The sequence below is a fragment of the Pongo pygmaeus genome, chromosome X (genome assembly GCF_028885625.2).
Source record: "Pongo pygmaeus isolate AG05252 chromosome X, NHGRI_mPonPyg2-v2.0_pri, whole genome shotgun sequence".
Taxonomy (NCBI): Eukaryota; Metazoa; Chordata; class Mammalia; order Primates; family Hominidae; genus Pongo; species Pongo pygmaeus.
The window spans coordinates 156,247,883-156,267,897 of NC_072396.2; the positions used below are offsets into that span (position 1 = coordinate 156,247,883).

The 20,015-nt window shown below is 42.6% G+C and overlaps 1 protein-coding gene across 2 annotated transcripts; it reads left to right on the forward strand.

Annotated features, from left to right (window-relative positions):
- Positions 1 to 2,904: 2,904 nt before the first annotated feature.
- On the forward strand, positions 2,905 to 15,986 carry VMA21 (vacuolar ATPase assembly factor VMA21). 2 transcript variants are annotated; one of them, XM_054472296.2, is made up of 3 exons: positions 2,905 to 3,643; positions 10,286 to 10,395; positions 11,567 to 15,986. In XM_054472296.2, the coding sequence occupies exons 1-3, from the start codon at positions 3,336 to 3,338 to the stop codon at positions 11,707 to 11,709; spliced, it is 561 nt and encodes a 186-aa protein (XP_054328271.1). In that variant the 5' UTR covers positions 2,905 to 3,335; the 3' UTR covers positions 11,710 to 15,986. The 2 variants fall into 2 exon arrangements, with proteins under 2 accessions (XP_054328271.1, XP_054328272.1); XM_054472297.2 differs by lacking the exon at positions 2,905 to 3,643 and adding an exon at positions 3,810 to 4,001.
- Positions 15,987 to 20,015: the final 4,029 nt, after the last annotated feature.

Here is a 20,015-nt window from a genome sequence, read left to right on the forward strand (position 1 = left end):
TCTAATTCTATCACTGACCTAGGTAATTTGGGGCAAATAACTTCCCATCTTTAGCTGTCAGTTTTCTCAACTAAAATTAAAGTGCCAAACTGGGGCTCTTTCAGTTTGAGAATCAGTTTCTGACTTTAAGGGGCATTGGGAAGACTTCACCAGACTCTGAAATTCTCCCTGGCCTCAGTTTTTCCACTTATGAAGTGGGGATGGTATAAATTGTAGGGACTGTGAATATGCTCAGTAAAATGAAGCACAAGACACATGCTTTAGGGCAGCAGTGGTAGGAAACCACTATTATGGTTTCCTCTGTAGTGGCCACACCCCCTAACACACCATTTCATTCCCATGGCAACGGCTCTGTATGGGCTCCACTTGCCTCTAATTCTTTTGTAGCACTGCAGGTAGGAGGTTTCAGGGCTCTGTTGAGAGGGCTGACTGCTGGCTAGATTCTTTCCTTCTAGTACAGATTCTGAGTTTATTTTTAAAGTTCTCTGTCTACCTCAGTAAGCTCACAGTAAATGTCGGTAGAGCGTATAAGTCAGCATAAAAAAGAGATATGGCCGGGCGCGGTGGCTCACGCCTGTAATCCCAACACTTTGGGAGGCCGAGGCGGGCGGATCACGAGGTCAGGAGATCGAGACCATCCTGGCTAACACGGTGAAACCCCCGTCTCTATTAAAAAAAATACAAAAAATTAGCCGGGCGTGGTGGCAGGCGCCTGTAGTCCCAGCTACTCAGGAGGCTGAGGCAGGAGAATGGCGTGAACCCGGGAGGCGGAGCTTGTAGTGAGCGGAGATCGCGCCACTGCATTCCAGCCTGGGCGACAGAGCGAGACTCTGTCTCAAAATAAATAAATAAATAAATGAATAAAAAAGAGATATGAGAGCTTTTGTTTATATTTAAAAACACTACTATGTAAATTACATGAGCAGTTTGTCCCACAGCAAATCTCATTTATGAATGGTTCCTGTTTGAGTCATCACACAAGTGCAACTTAGGCTGTTAATGTGGGAGTGTAAAAGTGCCAGCCTGAGAGTCAGGAGTCAAGCTACATCCCACTAGATAAATGTGTGACTTCCCACAAGTCCCGTCCCCTCTCTGGGCCGCAGTTTTCTCATCTGTACAAGGAAGTGTTTAGATTACTGTTATGGGTTGAATTGCTGGCACGGTCACCCACACCATCCCCAAATTCATATGCTGAAATCCTAGCCCCCAGTACCCCAGAGTGAAACAGCGTCGCTGCAGATGTAAATAGTTAAGTTCATACAGGTGTAGGGTGGGCCCCTAATGCATTATGACTGGTGTCCTTATAAAAAGGGAAAATTTGGACAGAAACACAGATGCAGGGAGAAGGCCGTTTGAAGAAAAATGCAGAGATCAGGGTGATGCTTCTACAAGCCAAGAAATGCCAAAGATTGTCAGCAAACCACCAGAAAATAGAAGAGGGGCCTGGAAGAGTCCTTCCTTCACAACCTTCAGAAGGAACCAGCCTTGCCAACATCTCCATCTCAGACTTCTAACCTCCTGAACTGGGAGATGATTAACTTCTGTTGTTGAAGCCACTTAGTTTGTGGCATTTGTTATGGAAGCCCCGGCAAACTACAACAACAGTGGTTCCCAATTTTTTGAGGGGGTGGTGGACAGAGTCTTACTCTGTCACCCAGGCTGGAGTGCAGTGCAGTGGCACGATCTTGGCTCACTGCAACCTCCGCCTCCTGAGTTCAAGCGATTTTCTGCCTCAGCCTCCTGAGTAGCTGGGATTACAGGCATGTGCCACCACGCCAAGCTGGTTCCCAATTTTTTCACCATCAAGAACTATTTTGCTCTTTTTCCTTTTGGGGACCCAATTTATTTATTTAACAAATATTTATTAGTTCCTACTAAGCCCTACTCTAGGTATTGGGGAACAATAAGTCACAATTCTGTTCCCCCACTTGTGTTCATTCTATGTTTTAAAAGATTTATTCTACTAAGTATACTGTGGCTTATTTTCATAATAATTTGTGAACAGTCTTTTCTTATGGGATAACTAGGATAACCTCATCATGATATAGTAAGTGTCAAAAATCAAAGAAGGGTGATATTTTAAGTAGCTTTGGATGCCTAATAGAAAGTAAATAGATTCATTAGGTTTTTAAAAATATTAAAAACTGCCTTCAGAACCACCATTACTACATTTATGGGTCCCTAGGGATTGAAGGACCTCACTGCAGGCTGATTAGCTAGAGCAGGGGTCAGCAAACTCTTCTGTAAAAGGGTCAGATGGTAAGAATTTCGGGCATTGCAGATCATACCGTCTCTGTCACAACTACTCAACATTGCTGTTGTAGACAATACAAACAAGTGAGAATGGCTGAGCTCCAATAAAATTTTATCAATAGACGCTGAAATTTGAATTTTATATAAATTTCACGTGTCATGTTATTCTTTTGACGTTTTCAACAATTTAAAAAGGAAAAAGCATTCTTACCTCAGGGCTGTAGAAAAACAGGTGGTAGGCTCCATGTATTATAGGTCGGCTGGCTCAGTTTGCCTACCCCAGAGCTAGATTCTCTTTGTACCCCAAGTTCTTACATTAGGTGGTTCTTACTCACCTAAAGGTCTAGATGAGGCCCAGATAGAGATTACTATTATTTTTATTAAATATTTTACAGGTTTTTTTTTTAGAGACACAGTCTTGCTATGCTGCCCAAGCTGCTCTGGAACTACTGGCCTCACGCAATCCTCCTGCCTCAGCTTTCCAAAGTGTTGGGATTACAGGCGTGAGCCAGCACACTCAGCCCTAGAGGGGGATTATTCAGTTTGAACTAAAACCTGGACTTCCTGCTGCCCAGTCCATTGCCCTTTCCACCACTCTAAGCTGCTGGTTTAGTCATGATTTCAGATGTGGTCTTTGTCTCCATGTGGTGCAGAAAATAGCTGTGTGGTCAGCGGCCCTTTCCAGGCGCTGACCATGTAAGGGCTGTCCTCTTATTAGCAGCCAGTGGCAACCTAATTTTGTCAAGCCTGACTCCAGGCTTACCCACCCTTTCGTTTTTACCTCTCTCGGGTTGCGCAGGCCCGGGAGGCCCATCTGTTCTTACTATTTGAGTCCCTGTTGTCTCATTGGCGGCTTTCTGAGCAGCTGCAAAATATGTTTTTAACTTTTAAGTGGAAGTTGGGGGTCACTGGCATCGAGTCTGGAACAGTCATTCTCAGCAAGAGCTCTTTGAACTCTGACATTCTCTAGTTTTACGGACTCGGGTGAGTGTTTAACTCCTCCCAGCTGCCAAGGGCTGGACTTCCTACCACTGTGGGCAGTAATTAATGAGGCATTTATTTGCTCAAGTAGTGGCGAAATAATGCGCATTGTTTTTTTGTGTTGTCGGCGGAATACGCTCAGTTGCCTAGCACCACAGCCCTCTGGCTGGCAGTCCCTCCTCGCTGCTCATCTGCTCGGGTCTCCTTGCCGCCCCCAGCTCAGCGACCGGGACGCAGACGAGGACCAGTGTTCGCGCGAGCTCAGGGGGCGGCGTAGCCGCCGCCCGCCCAGGAGGACCATGTTGCGCGGCAAGTCCCGGCTCAACGTGGAGTGGCTGGGCTACTCGCCAGGCCTGCTCCTCGAGCACAGGCCCCTCCTGGCAGGGCGCACGCCGCGGAGCCACCGCCGGTAAGTCATGTGAGCGCCCGCGGCCGAGCCGTACCCGGCGCCCGCGCCCGCGCCCGCGCCCGAACCCGCGCCCGCGCCCGCGCCTGCAACAGCCCTGCGTCGCTGCGCCGTGCCGCGCCGCGCCGCGCCTGCGTACTGTGGCCCGCCGCCCGGCGCGAACGGGCACTTCCGGCGCGAACGGGCACTTCCGGCGCGAACCGCTACGTCCGGTGCGAACAGCCTCGGCCGTTCCCCAGCGGAGCTTACTGAGCGCGGCCGCCGAGCCTAGCTGCGCCGCCGAGCGCCTGTGCCGGCACGGCTACACCATGGAGCGCCCGGATAAAGCGGCGCTGAACGCACTGCAGCCTCCGGAGTTCAGGTAGCCCTGAGCGGGGCCTGGACCGCGAAGCGGACTGGCCCCAGCCTGGAGCAGGGCCTGAGGGAAGGCCCTAGCTGAATGGGTGGGCGTGAGGTCTGGACCCCGGGGACCTGGCCGCAGGGAGGGGGGCGGGGAGAGCAGGTTGGAGCCTGAGACGTCTAAACGCCCGGCCCCGACCTTTTGCTCGGGAACAAGGGATCCGGGGTCATGGGGAATAGGTCAGTGGGCCTTCAGCTCATGCTCCCATCCTAGCACTTCCTCTCGCTGTCGTTTATAGTGCAGTCTCTTTCATTACCGCAGGGTCAGCCTTCCGAGGACGGGAACGCGGTCTCCTTCATCTCCGTGTTCCCTAGGGGGCCTGCATAGTCGGGGCTTAATAAATCTTTGCTGTATGAATGAAGGAGTAGAAAGGAATAGTCCCCTGGTGTGGGACTGCTTCACTTGGGGAATCAGTAAGACAGAGGCTGGTGGCTGAGTTGAAGGAATGTATGAGAGAGCAGGTGGTTCTGGCCCACCCCAGTAGGCAAGGGAGTGGTGAGGGAGTTAGCTACCATTCCTTAAGACCTACTGTATGCCAGGCTCAGTGCACGTGCTTTACATACATTATCTGAATTCTTAATTTCTCTAACTGCTGGATTTCCCAGTTTTGAAGAGGATGCAGTTGAGGGTAAGTGACTTGAAACTGAGGGTGAGTGATTACAGAATTAGGCGACAAAGTTAGTATGTAATTGAAGCTAACGTTTGACCAAGCTCACTGACTCCAAAGCCCACGATCTTTGGAGCTCTGTGATGCCTTCTCTTTCCGACAGGGTCATTGTGGGTTTTTTTTTTTTTTAACTTTTATTTTAGGTTCATGAGTACATGCGCAGGTTTGTTATATAGGTAAACTGCGTGTCACGGGGGCTTGGAGTACAGGTAATTTTGTCACCCAGGTAATAAGCATAGTACCCGATAGGCATTTTTTCTGATTCTCTCCCTCCTCCCAGCCTCCACCCTCAAGTAGGCCCCAGTGTCTGTTGTTCCTCTCCTAGTGTCCATCTGTTCTTGTTGTTTAGTTCCCACTTATGAGAACATGCAGTATTTGGTTTTCTTTTCCTGTCTTAATTTGCTTAGGGTAATGGCTTCCAGCTCCAGTCATGTTGCTGCAAAGGACATGATCTCATTCTTTTTTATGGCTGCATAGTGTTCCATGGTGTATATGTACCACATTTTCTTTATCCAGCCTCAATGTGGGTTTTCTAAAAAAATTATTCATTTATGAGAATACCAACATATTTTTATTAGATACACTTAGAGCATAGTCCTTCTAGACTGATTCTGGTTTCCTAATGGAATTTGCATTGAAATCTTGGCTGTGGGAGAAAGAATTCCTGTTGTCTTACTTGCTACAAAAGGGAATGTGGTAGGCTCTGTCTGCTCAATGTTGGCTGCAGAAGTTTGTATGAAGTGGGAAAACTAGGTGGTGTTTTAAATGGAGGCAGAGTAAGGTTCATCCTGAACTTTTTCCTTTGTGTGAGGACAACTTTAATTCCAGCCTTTCTCATTCCTCATTTCTAACAAATCTCTGCTCAGTAACACCCAAAGATAACATAGGATAAATCAATTGAATAGCATCAGTTGCTTTGTCTTGGAATAAGCCACTGATTTTACCCAAGGTGGCTTGTGTCAGCAAAACCAACAGCTCTTGTGGCTGGAATCCAAGGAGAAAATGTCCTACAAACAGTAGAGGAAGTTTGCTAGTTTTCAAAAGTTTGTATGTACACTTTGACTTAATGCTTAGTCCCATATTAGTGAGGTCACAACACAGAAAAGTAGTCATATTTTTGAAGTTTGAGGTAAAGAGAGAAGTGAGAAGGAATTAGCCGTAAATTATTAAGGTATGCTGTGTATAGATTGTGTGGGGGCTAGAAATTAACATGTAGAAAGGTTATATTTGGGTGGTGGGATTATAAGTGATTTTGTTTACTTTAAAACATTTTTATGGTGTTGTATCATCTTTTCAATAATAAACTTTTTAAAAGCCAGGCCAGATAATAGATACTCAAGAGAGGTCATGTAAAGAACAAAACAATCAGTTAAGACTTCCTTTCTGTTCCTTTAACAAGTTAGATAATCTGAAAGTTGCATTCCTAAAACATACTTTTTTACTCACCATAGAAACACCAAAGTCAAGTGCTTTTTTTAGGGTCCACAAAAGAATTGGCCAATTAGTGACTCTTTGTATTTTTTGTAGATTCTCCACTGCAGACACTCATACTCTTCATGAGGATTACACAATAAATTCCTCTAAAAATTTACTAGTAGGAAACAGTTTAAGGGAGCTTATGTATATTAAATGAGAGTTGTATAGCTCAGTAATAACCAAAATGAGGCCTGCTAAAAGATGATGCATTTAAGTACCAAAAGAAAATATTAGAACTTTTTTTTTTTTACAGCAGTAAGCATTTAATTTCTCACACATGTGCAGAGCATGTGATCAAGAAATAGGCATGAGGTTAGTTATATTTAATATATATTTTACTCAATATTTTTGTGGGTTTTTTGTTCAGGTTCTTTTTAAATAAATTTCGTTGTGTATATTTGAGGTTCATAACATGATGTTATGGCATACATACAGTAAAATGATTACTATGGTGAAGCAGATTAATATATCTGTCATCTCACATACTTTTGTGTGTGTGTGACCAGAGGCAGCTAAAATCTTATTTACAAAAGTCCCTAATACCATGCAACTTTATTGCCTATAGTCCTCTTGTACATTAGATATCTAACTTGTTAATCCATATATCTACTGCTTTGTGTCTTTTGATGTATATCTCCCTATTTCCTCCCCTCCAGCCTCCCACCCCCACCACCATGGTAACTACTGTTTTATTCTCTGTCCCTGTGTAGTTGACCGTTAACCTTTTTTTTTTTTTTTTTTTTTTAAAGATTCCACATATAAGTGAGCTCATGTAGTATTTGTCTTTCTGTGTTTGGCTTATTTTACTTAACATAATGTCTTCCAGGTCCATCCATGTTGTGGCAAATGGCAGATGTCCTCTTTTAAGGCTGAATAAAATATTCCCTTGTATATATACACTACGGTTTCTTCATTTTGTCTGTCTACATACACTTAGGTTGTTTTCAAATCTTGGCTATTGTGAATAATGCTGCAATGAACATGGAAGTGCAGATATTTTTACGAGGTAGTGATTTCATCTCCTTTGGTTATATTCCAGAAGAGAGATTGCTGGGCTGTGTGGTAGTTCTATTTTTGATTTCTTTAGGAACTGTTTTCCATAATGGCTGTACCAGTCTACATTTCCAGTCACAATGTAGTAGGGTTTCTTTTTCTCCATACTTTTACAAACATTTGTTATCACTTGCCTTTTTGATAATAGCTGTCCTTAGAAGTGTGAGGTTATATCTCATAGTGGTTTTGATTTGCATTTCCCTGATGATTTAGTGATGTTAAGCACATTTTCATTTATCTCTTGGCCATTTTTATGTCTTTGGAGAAATGTCTGTCCAGCTGTTGTCCATATTTTAATCAGGTGGTTTTTCTGCTGAGTTGTAAGAGTTCTTTATAAATTTTGGACATTAACCTCTTACAAAATAGGTGCTTCGCAAATATGTTTTCCTAGTCTGTAAGCTGCCTTTTCATTTTGTTGATTGTTTCCTTTGCAGTACAGAAGCTTTTTAGTTTGATGCAAGCCGCTTTATTTTTTCTTTTGTAGCCTGAGCTTTTGGTGTGATATCCAAAAAATCATTACTGAGGCCAATGGTAAGGACCTTTCCCTCTGTGTTCTTCTGTGTCTTAAAACTTTATATCTTTATGTTTTAGTTATTTTATCCATTTGGGGTTGATTTTTGTTTATGGTGTAAGAGTCCAGTTTTTTTCTTTGCATGTAGAAATCCTGTTTTCCCAGTACCACTTATTGAAGAGACTGTGCTTTCCCCATTGTGTTCCTCTTAACATCCCTGTCAAAGATTAGTTGGCCATATATGTTTGGATTTATTTCTGGGCTCTATTCTGTTTCATTGTTATATGTTTCTGTTTTTATGCCAATACCATATTGTTTTGATTACTATAACTGTAATATTTTAAATCAGAAAGTGTGACGCTTACAACTTTTTCAGTGTTGCTTTGGCTATTTGGGGCTTTTTGTGGTTCTGTATGATGAATTTCAGGATTGTTTTTCTATTTTAATGAATAATGCTACTGGAATTTTGATAGAGATTGTGTTATATCTGTATGTTGCTTTGGGTACTGTGGACATTTCAACAGTATTAATTCTTCCAATCCATGAACACAGGATATCTTTACATTTATTTGTGTCATCTTCAATTTCTTTCATCAGTGTTTTATACTTTTCAGTGTGCAAGTCACTCATCACCTTGGTTAAATTTATTCCTAAGTTTCTTTTTTTTTGAAATAGAGTCTTGCTCTGTCACCCAGGCCAGAGTAAAGTGCCCCAATCACTGCTCACTGCAGCCTTGACCTCTGGGGCTCAAACACTCCTCCCACTTCAGCCTCTTGAGTAGCTGAGATTACAGGCACGTGCCACCATGCCCAGCGAATTATCAGAATTTTTTTTTTGTAGAGGTGGGGTTTTGCTATGTTACCTAGGCTTGCGTCAAACTCCCGGCCTCAAGCCTCAGCCTTCCCAAAGTGCTGGGGTTATAGGCATGAGCCACTGAGCCTGGCCCGTAAGTTTTGTTTTTTTTAATGCTATTATAAATTAGATTGTTTTCTTGATTTCTTTTTCAGCTCAGTAAAGGATGCGGAAGTTTGTCAAGTGCTTTTTCTGCATCAACTGAGATGATCCTACTTGGTCATAATATATAATCTTTTTGATGTATTGGTTTTGTTTGTTTGTTTGTGACAGAATCTTGCTCTGTTGCCCAGACTGGAGTGCGATTTTGGCTCATTGCAACCTCTGCCTCCCAGGTTCAAGGGATTCTTGTGCCTTGGCCTCCCAAGTAGCTGGGACTATAGGCACACGCCACCACGCTCAGCTAATTTTTGTATTTTTAGTAGAGACTGGGTTTTGCCATGTTGGCCAGGCTGATCTCGAACTCCTGGCCTCAAGTGATCCGCCTGCCTCGGCCTCCCAAAGTGCTGGGATTACAGGTGTGAGCCAGCACACCTGGCCTGATTATTGTTGAATTTGGTTTGAAAATATGTTATTGAGGAATTCTGCACCGGTGTTCATCAGTGATGTCCTGTAGTTTTCTTGCTGTGTCTCTCTGGCTTAGGTATCAAGGTGATTCGAGCCGCTTAAAACGTGTTTGGAAGTGTTCCCTCTAGCTCGATTTTTCACCCATAACAGAAGTACCTATTCCAGCTGGGGAGGGCGCACTGGTCCGTTCACTCTGCCTACCTCCTTCAGTGGTCTGGTGTCTGGTGCTGGTGGTTAGGGTTGCTGCATGGGCTCAGGGACTGGTGTGGCAGTGGCTTCCTTGGGCCAAAGCTCTGATCCCAGTGAGGGAGGGCACGCTGGTGCGTCTGCTCCACCTGGTTAGTTTGCTGGTCCACTGTCTGGTGCTGGAGGACAGGAAGCTGGCAGCTTTCCCAGATGCAAGCGCCGATTCCAGCGGGAGAGGGCACACTGCTCCACCTGTGGTGCCTGCTGAGTTCCCTGGTCTGGCGTCTGGTGCTGGTGGTCAGGGTTGCTGCGTGGGCTCAGGTACCGGTGTGACAGTGGCTTCCCTGGGCAAAAGCTCTGATTCCAGTGTGGGAGGGTGCACAGGTGTGTCTGCCTCGTTAGTTCCCTGGTCCACTGTCTCACGCTGGAGGACAGCAAGCTGGTGGCTTCCCCTGACGGAAGCTCTGATTCCAGCAAGAGAGGGCGTGCTGATCCACCCATGGTGCCTGCTGTGTTCCCAGGTCTGGTGTCTGGTGCTGGTGGACACGGTTGCCGCATGGGTTGGGCACTGGTGCCGCTGTCCGCTGTGGCTTCCCTGGGTAGAAGCTCCAGTTCCAGAGGCAGGGGCACTGAGTTTCTTCACTTAGTTTGTTCACCCAGCTTGTTGGCAGTTGATCTGAGGCGCCCTGACGCTTCGTCTCACACTGGATATGAATGACAGTCCCTAAAGGTGGTGTATAATCTTTATGTTCCGGCTCAAGAAATTCCCACTACCCACAGCTGATTCTCTAGGATCTTCGGATTACGAGTCCCTGCCTGTGATCTTCCTCCTACATAGCATCTCATTTGTGGATGTTTATAGTTTTAGGGACATAAGAGTGTTTGGATATGACTGTGCAGGTTCTGATTTTCTCTTTGTTTACTTTATTCCAGAAATGAAAGCTCATTAGCATCTACACTGAAGACGCTCCTGTTCTTCACAGCTTTAATGATCACTGTTCCTATTGGGTTATATTTCACAACTAAATCTTATATATTTGAAGGTAATCTTAGACCCATTAAAACAAGATGTTTTCCCCCAATTTAAGATTCTGTGCTTTTATGACCTCTTTATATCTTTAAACTGGGTATTCTTATTTTTTTTCTTGTTTAGCTTTTCAAAAAATCATATTGCTCATAATGAGTCTTTATGAAATAACTTGTTTCAGCTTGACAGTTTTCCTATGGTTTTCTGTGAAATAGCTTGCAAATCCTTTCTCTTAGTACCCTTTAAAGAATAGGAGTTGGCTGACAGGGGAGGAGGAATTTTGGGGGAATGGACTTCTAGTGTCCGATAATGGAAGGAAGAGAGAATGAAGTCCCCTTTTTGATGTTGAAGTATTTTTTTTTTTTTTTTTTTTTGAGACAGTTTCACTCTTGTTGCACAGGCTGGAGTGCAATGGCGCAATCTCGGCTCACCGCAACCTCCGCCTCCCATGTTCAAGCGATTCTCCTGTCTCAGCCTCCTGAGTATCTGGGATTACAGGCACCCGCCACTATACCCAACTAATTTTTGGTATTTTTAGTAGAGATGGGGTTTCACCATGTTGGCCAGGCTGGTCTCGAACTCGTGACCTCAGGTGATCCACCCGCCTCGGCCTCCCAGAGTGCTGGGATTACAAGCGTGAGCCACCGCACCTGGCCTGAAGTTTTTATAATTATGGTTTTTTTTAAAACAATGTTGTTTTTTTTTTCTTTTGAGACGGAGTCTCACTCAGTCGCCCAGGCTGGAGTGCAGTGGCGCGATCTCGGCTCACAGCAAACTCTGCCTCCCAGGTTCACGCCATTCTGCTGCCTCAGCCTCCGGAGTAGCTGGGACTACAGGCGCCTGCCACTACACCTGGCTAATTTTTTTGTATTTTTAGTAGAGACGGGGTTTCACCGTGTTAGCCAGGGTGGTTTCCATCTCCTGACCTCGTGATCTGCCCGTCTTGGCCTCCCAAAGTTCTGGGATTACAGGCGTGAGCCACTGCACCCGGCCAAAATAATGTTCTTAATATATAGAAGGTACTCATATCTTTTAGTGAATACTTTATTCATTACCACCCAAAATATTACTTTTTAATTGCCTGACTAGTTAAATAAATATATCATAAAAATTAGGATGCTTTGTTTCTTTTTTGTACTTTGGTAAATTTTGCAATAAAATGGAAACTTTTTTTTTTCTCTTGATAGGCGCCCTTGGGATGTCCAATAGGGACAGCTATTTTTACGCTGCTATTGTTGCAGTGGTCGCCGTCCATGTGGTGCTGGCCCTCTTTGTGTATGTGGCCTGGAATGAAGGCTCACGACAGTGGCGTGAAGGCAAACAGGATTAAAGTGAACATCACCTTTTGATAGCATTAAATTCATTTTTTAAAATGATAAATGCTGGAGGGGGCCATCTGATTTGAATAAAGTTGAAAGAACATGTTAAAGTCAGTCTTAAGGAGTCAGAGTAGTGCAAATTTTGATCCTTCTAATATGTTGGTTTGTATATTCAGTTTTAACTGTATGAATCTGATTTGCAAATGAGAATTTGGAAAAGTTAAATTAGCTACAAATAAATATGTTAATTTAATTATACAATACTCTGGAAGGAATTTTATCTTCTTTCAACAAAACATGTTTTATAGTATTCTGACTTACGGTTGCTTTTGAGTTTTACTCATTTGGATATATTAAGATGCACACAGTGAAGCAAATTAAACTCCACTTTACGCTGGAATGCTTTCTTTAGCATGAAAATACCAGGTCCTTGGATTTGGGATTTTAATTTCCTATGGAAAATTGCTTAAATTATGGACACTGGAATTAATCTGAATGTCACTGAGGAATTTCACATGAAGTGTAATCCCTAGTCAATAAGAATTATCTGTTACATTATTTTATGGGAAAACTAGGCTAAATTACATCCATTCAGGTAAAAGGACCTTAGCTTACTGAAGAATCTAAAGAGCAAAGCAAAGATCTCACTACTCAAACACTCAGCCTGCTTCCTTCAAGTCCCCTTGCAGGCCAGCTTTGTGCTTTGCAGACCAACTTTTTAATGAGATACTTTGCTTCCTCATTCAACATTGAAGCTAGGCTTCAGTTAAAAGGTTCGAGGAAGCTCCATTTAAAATTGTTTTTTCTACTGTTTTTTAAAATTGTAGTGTATATGATAGGAATTTGCATTTAAATATGTTCATTTTTGCATATGTTAGGAGTGGAAACAATCTGGAAAACATTTTTTTTTCACCCAAAAAGTATTCTCCTTGGGCATATCTGATGGAAAAAAACCTTGATTTTATTTTCGTATCTTTAGTCTGTGTTCTTTCTAGTTATTTGGTACTAATTGTGTGCAATCTAAAAACACTCCCACAAATATTTGTTTTTTAATTATAAAATCATAACATATGTTCTTTGTAGAAAACTGGAAAAATACATATTCAAACAGGAAAAAAAATCAAAATTCCCCATAATGTTGCCATCTAAAAATAACCTCTATTTTAGTTTATATCCTGTATTCGTTTTTGAAAGCCATTTCTTAATGCTAGTTTGATACACACTAAAAGTTTAGCTTACAAGTTCAAATTCTGCCAGCTTTTCCTGACAGCTATTTGCATTTTTTTCAGATGAGTGATTATTGGCCATTTTCTTTTTCTTTTTTTTTTGAGACAGAGTTTTGCTCTGTCGCCCAGGCTGGAGTGCAGTGGTGCGATCTCGGCTCACTGCAACCTCTGCCTCCTGGGTTCAAGTGATTCTCCACCTCAGCCTCCCAAGTAGCTGGGACTACGGGTGCCTGCCACCAGGCCTGGCTAATTTTTTGTGTGTTTTTTTGTAGAGACGGGGTTTCACCATGTTGTCCAGGCTAATCTTGAACTTGTGACCTCAGGTGATCCACCCACCTCGGCCTCCGAAAGTGCTGGGATTACAGGCGTGAGCCACCACGCCCGGCCTTATTGACCATTTTCTAAATAAGCACATTCTATCTTTATTCTCTTAAAATTCAAATTTTCTGTTACTGATAATCCTAATACTTAGTAGGATTCTTGCTTAAGTATGTGAAACCATTACTGATTTGTTGTTCACATTTATTATTTTTTATGTTGTGAAACTGGACTAAAGGAATAGAGGGATGATTAGTCATAAAAGTCAAATAGGCATTTGTGTTTAACTGTTGAGAAAAGTGAAAGATAGGTATGATTATTATGGAACTGTTTTTAATTCTTGCTTAAAGACTACAATTTTAGTATAATGACATTTGAGTCTAGGGTAGTGTGTGGTAGATTTCTAGATGGTCCCTAATTAAGAAGTATTGTTGTATTTAGAATTGTCCACTTAATTTCTTTTTATATAATGCCAAGGTATTTCTTGTGCTTTTGGGATCTTATGCTGTTTGTAAAATGTTACTGTCCAATGTTGGATTATTGTTTTGGTTTCAGGCATTTGCTGAATAGGTAATGATACATGGGTATTTTTCTGCAAGTATTTAAACCAGGGGCGTATGCAAAGGCAGTTGTAATTTCCTCTTGGAAAAAGCGCCAAATGTTTGAAGGTTAAAATCAAATGCTAGGGTTGATATTTAGGCTTATAACAAAATAGGCTTGTTTTCAAAGCAGTTTTTTCCTAGAGTTTTAACTGTTAACTCACTAGTTTGCTGCTGTTTTTAACTATGTTAAATAACATATGGTATTTGACAAATAGATTTATTTTTCAAAATGTCTCACTAATTTCGTTTTACACAATATATATACTTCAAGATGTATAGAAAGGAAAGCTACAGTTGAGCCCTTATACATGTTTTAAGGTAGAAATATGTTCCCTATTGTTTGAAAACTGATTGTAAGAATAACCTCAGTTAGGAGATATAACTTGAAGTGTCAGTCCAAACTACTGATTTAACCCCATTTACGGTAACACATTACCTTCCTCACCTCCTGTTTTGCCCTGGAGAATGTAGTCCTTTTTCTCATTTGTGTTGAGAAATGAAAAGTCTGCTATAGAATGTATCTGATGTCATTAGTTCTTCAAATGGATACCATTGTACATATAACAGTAGAATTTGGTTTGAGGTTGTTAGTGAAAAAAAATTTAAACCTGCCATTAAAAATCTCCATGTTTCATGGAAATCTAACAGAAATACATTGTAATAATTAGAACATTTTCTTTTCTTTTTTCTTTTTTTTTTTTTCGAGACGGAGTTTTGCCCTTCTTGCGCAGGCTGGAGTGCAAGGGCGCAATCTCGGCTCACTGCAACCTCCGCCTCCCGGGTTCAAGCAATTCTCCTGCCTCAGCCCCCTGAGTACCTCAGACGACAGGTGCGTGCCACCACACGCGGCTAATTTTTGTATTTTTAGTAGAGACGGGGTTTCACCATGTTAGCCAGGCTAGTCTCGAACTCCTGACCTCAGGTGATCCACCCGCCTCTGCTGGGATTACAGGTATCAGCCACCGTGCCTGGCCTAATAATTAGAACATTTTCATCATGAAAATGTCATCAGCTTTGCCAAAAGAAACAACCAATTGACTTGTTCGGCGTTTTCCATTTTCATGTCAATTTTATGTATACAGTTAGAATACCCAAGGAGACCACTAAAATCAGTTAAACAAGTAGCGTATATCCAAAGAAAGATGAAACCCGAAAGTACATAAAAAGGATTTAAATCCCATTTTAGATGTACCTAGTGTGTATTTCTTACCTCTAGACAAGTTCATGTTTATTGTTTAATTTATGCCCAAGTGAAGTTGTAAAACTTATGGTTCAACTCTGACATAGAATTTGTCACTTGTCTGAGGTCAGTGGCAGGTTGCTCCGCTGTCAAGCACTCTGTCACCCACCAGATTAGTATAACTATTAATTCAGACTCTACTCCTATGTTTAAGATAATTTTTACAAGAGCTGGCTGAAGCAGCACATTAGTAACCTGACAAGATTTCTTTTTCCCTTTTCAGGGGGAAAGGGTCACCTTAAAAATAAATTATTTTCAGGGACTTTGGGAATCTAATGATAAATATTACACATAATCTATGAATAGCTTAATCCTTTATATACTCCTTAAAATAGGAATTCCTCGACATCACTCCTGGCCACACTTTCCTTGCCTGTGTTGTTGCTATGTGTATTTGAAAGTAATATCTGCATTCCTTTTAAGATGTTCTGTAAGTCATATTTGTCAGTTATACAGAGTAGTCTTCCTTTTTCCCACGTTCAGTGTAATTTCACTGAACAGTAATAATAGCAATAGCTAACAACATCTGCACAGCACCTTACAGTTTGCAAAGAACGTTCACACATTCTCATTTGAGTTTTGCATAGTGAACCTGTTACGAGATGTCTCTTGACGTCGATGCTAAAAGTGTTAGAATCTTTAAATCCCTAGAGTCATTGAATATGCTGTAGTATTGAATAGTGCCCTGACTAGGGGGAGGATTTAGATGTGCTGCATTTCAAGCCATGTATAATCATCAAAATGGGGGGCTTGAGTTCTTTAGCTACTTGAATCCGATTTACTTCTGTTAAGTGATGTTTTTCTAACCGTTATCTGGATGGATTTTGTATTCACTATATTGTAGCTTGTAATTTGTATAAATTTACCATCTGATGTCATTAAAAAAAGTGTTTGTAGTGCTACTTTGTTGTGTCCTGATTCAATTAATGTTTTATTAACCGCTCTGTTTTTAAAAATTTGTTTGCCTGCTTCTCATTTTATAACATGTAGAATATGTACAGAGCTCACTTTAAAAAATTTGTTCGTTGGCCTGTTTGTGCTATGTAGATTATATAGAGACCTGTCAAGGATAAGTTTTTATGCAGTAAATGTCAACCAGAAATGCTCAAACTGATTGGGAGTGTGGGGGAGGGGTGTTGAGCTGTAAAGGGCTGGTTATACTTCATCTGGGGTGGGCTTCAAATGCCCCTAAAGGAGAGTTGAGAAATAGTTATGGCTAATTAAATGTGGGAATAGATAATTCCTGACGACGTCCACATGCCACCCCCTCATGACTAATGTCCTGTGTCCTCTGTCCTCTAATCACCCATTGATTGCACTCCAGCTCCTTCCTGTGCTTCTGAGGACTCCAGCTAATTCTTACTAATAAATGTTAATATCTCCTTCCCAAACACATTTGAGACGTCTTAGTATTAAAAAATTTTATAGGTTATGAGATGTCCAGGGAACTCAGAAAACAGGTAATGGCATTGCAGAAACTACAGGACAGCAGTTCTGAAAGTTTACTGGAATCACCTTGTAGGATTTATTAAAAATAACTGATTGCCCAAATGTAACCCAGACCTTCTGAATCGGAGTCTCTGGGGGTGGGGGCCTAGAAAGCTCTTTGGGGCCGGGCGTGGTGGCTCACGCCTGTAATCCCAGCACTTTGGGAGGCCGAGGCGGGCAGATCACGAGGTCAAGAGATAGAGACCATCCTGGCCAACATGGTGAAACCCTGTCTCTACTAAAAATACAAAAATTAGCTGGGCGCAGTGGTGTGTGCCTGTAGTTCCAGCTACTCAGGAGGCTGTGGCAGGAGAATCACTTGAACCTGGGAGGTGGAGGTTGCAATGAGTCGAGAGCCTGGTGACAGAGCAATACTCTGTCTCAAAAAAAAAAAAAAAAATTTTTGGAACAGGCAGTGATGAACATGAAGCTGGATTGAGAACTGCTGGAGATTTAGAATTGCGCCTCCCAGTGTATGTGTTTAATGAAGGACTTGAAGATGTTTGTATAAAGCCTGAAGTAAGCACACACCTTATTAGGCAAAGGTAGAATGTTGATAATGCTATATCGAAGGTGCAATTTAAAATAAGGAGACCTTTACTGGGTTCCTGACAATCCATATTGACTTTGCTTCAGTGCTAATGAATGATGTTGAATGACAATTTTAGTACAGGGAACAGCCAACTTAAGAAACAACTGAGGCGTGCATAGATAGACATGGCCACTGCTGTGCCTGTGATGCCTTTTTCTTATTTGGAATCCTCACTGCTGTGGACTTTGGAGAGAAGGAAAACCAATAGGAGTATGTGAATCTGAGGTTTCTAAACCAGAGAGGTAATGGAGAAAAGCAGAAATGGTTTCTAGGCACATCTGTGCTATTAACCCTCTGGCTTCCCTGCCCCCCATTACCTTTCACTGCTTACCTGCCTGCATTTCCTTTCACATACGCCCTGCTCGTGCACCCGTTAAAGATGCATTGAGGTTAGCCCTTTTGGTAAATACAGGATGAAGGTGGAGAACATTTGTTCACAACCTGGCAACCAACCCACGGATGCTTTCCTCCAAAAGAGGATCCAGCAGCCCTGAGGGAAGGGATACTAGAAATGGCACACCCTGCGTCTGTGTGCATCTCACCACCTTCACTGCTCCCACTTGGGGCCAGCCCAGATTTACTCCTCGCCTGGAGCCTCAAATTGGTTTCTGCTGCCCTTCTTGCACCTGTGGTCACTTTGCCACAAAGCAACTGAAGTTTCCTTGAAAAATAATAGATCAGGCGTACCACGCCTCTGCTCAAAATTCTCCCAATAGCTCCCCATCTCACTCAGGAAGATTTAGACTCCATATGTGGCCTACAAGCCAGGCCACTTCCTTTCATTTCATTCCCACCCCACTTGCTCACCGTTTGCCAGCCTCCTGGACTTCTTGGTGTTCCCCGAACCTCCCTCAGTCCCATTAGCTGTTCCCTCTGCCTGGTACCCTCTTCCCAGATCTTCTCACAGCTGGTTCTTCCTCACCCTTCAGGTCACAATGCTCATGCCACCTCAGAGAGGTTTCCCCTGACAACCTAAAGCAGTGAGACCCCCATTGCTATCACAACACTTAATACTGGATGAAATTATTTTATTAGCCACCTCCTTCCACTAAAATGTAAGTGCAGGAGGGTAGGCACTTTGACTTATTCACCACTGAATCCCTAGGACCTCAGAGTTGCATGAGAGTTTGGCCAGCCCCTACTAAGTGGGAAGATAGCAACACAGGCCCCCTGGTGCCAAATTATCTGCTCTGCCTCAGGAAGAAGACCAAAATGGTTGGAGGGGTATCAGATTTTTTTCCTCCCATCTGTATCTGTAGCACTTTGTTCGCAGGACTCTGCATTTTGCTCTGAAGCCCTAAAACACTCCTCCCTTTCTCAACCAGCCCCAACCCCATCCCTCACCACCACATCAGTGGTTTTTTGCACGCAAGCAAAGCAGCAGGGAAGCTGGATATGCTCTTCATGGATGTGGGGGCGGGGCTTCCCCATTTAGTATGGTTTCACAGAATGCTCTTGATGTGTCCTGCAGACACAGGTCTGGGAAGACCCACCAGTTCTCTTTCTCTTGCTCTGTTGCTGCGATTCTGCAATTACCAGCAATGTTATCATGTTTAGCTCTGGCCTGTGAACATGCACATAAACAGAATGAATTAGAGTAGAAACAGAATCTGATTTTCCCAGCTATGTGTAAATTATAAAAATATACATTTTAAAGAAAAATGTACGTTGGATAGCCAGATTTTGTTGCTTTAAAAATATTCACAATAGAAAATGAAACTGGAGGCTGTGAAAAATGAAGTCTGTTCACATGTTTACCATTTCTTTCATAAGAATTGTATGTAGGACAGGCCAAGGGCACCATGCATTTTTTCCTCTACCATTTCTGCTGCTGCTAGCTAGAGACACAGTCCTCTTCCACCCTTTACTCACCCTCCTTCCGAACTCACCTCAGACCAATTAGAATTAAGATAAAAATTTGAGTGGGAAATGAATAGAAAGCCCAGGAAAATGGAATAAGCAAGAAAAGTTAAACAAGTTCTTCCAAATGACTTAGACAGTCTGGTGGGGACTGTCACCTGTGCTAGGCAGAATTTTAAGATGCTCCAAGATTCCCACTCCCTGTCTGTTCCCTTCCCTATAGCTTCCTTGATTAGATGACTTTATGAGTTTCCTGTGACTGCTGTAAAAGAGTACCATGGACTGGGGGGCTTCGACAACAGAAATGCATTGTCTCCCAGTTCTGGAGGCTGGAAGTCCAAGATCAAGGTGTAGGCAGGGCTGGTTCCTTCTGAGGTATCTCTCCTTGGCTTGTAGGTGACCGTCTTCTCCCTGTGTCTTCTCTTGATCTTCCCTCTGTGTGGCATTTGTGTCCTAATCACTTCTTACAAGGACCCCAGTCACACTGGATTAGGGCCCATCCTAATGACCTTGTTTTACCTTAGTTACCTCTTTAAAGAGCCTATCTCCATATATAGTCACATTCTCAGGTACTAGTGGTTAGGACTTCAACATATGAATTTTTTAGAGGGGACACAATTTGGTATATAACAGTTGTTACATGGTGTGCTAGGCAGAATAATGACCCATCAAATATGCTCATCTGAATGCTTAGAACCTGTAAATATGTTACTTGATCTGGCAGGGGAGAATTAAGGTTGTAGATGGAATTAAGTCTGCCTCTCAGCTGACTTTAAGACAGGGAGAATATTATCAATTTTTTTGGGTGGGCCCAGTGTTATTTGTCACAGGCTCTCGTGGTTGGCGAAAAATGTGGTGCCCCAAAGGTATATTCACTTATTATTTCCTAGAACCTGTGGATATTACCTTATGTAGGAAAAGAGTGAGTATTACCTTATATGGGAAAAGTGATGAAGGATGTTGAGAGGAAGTGTTTATCCTGGATTATCTG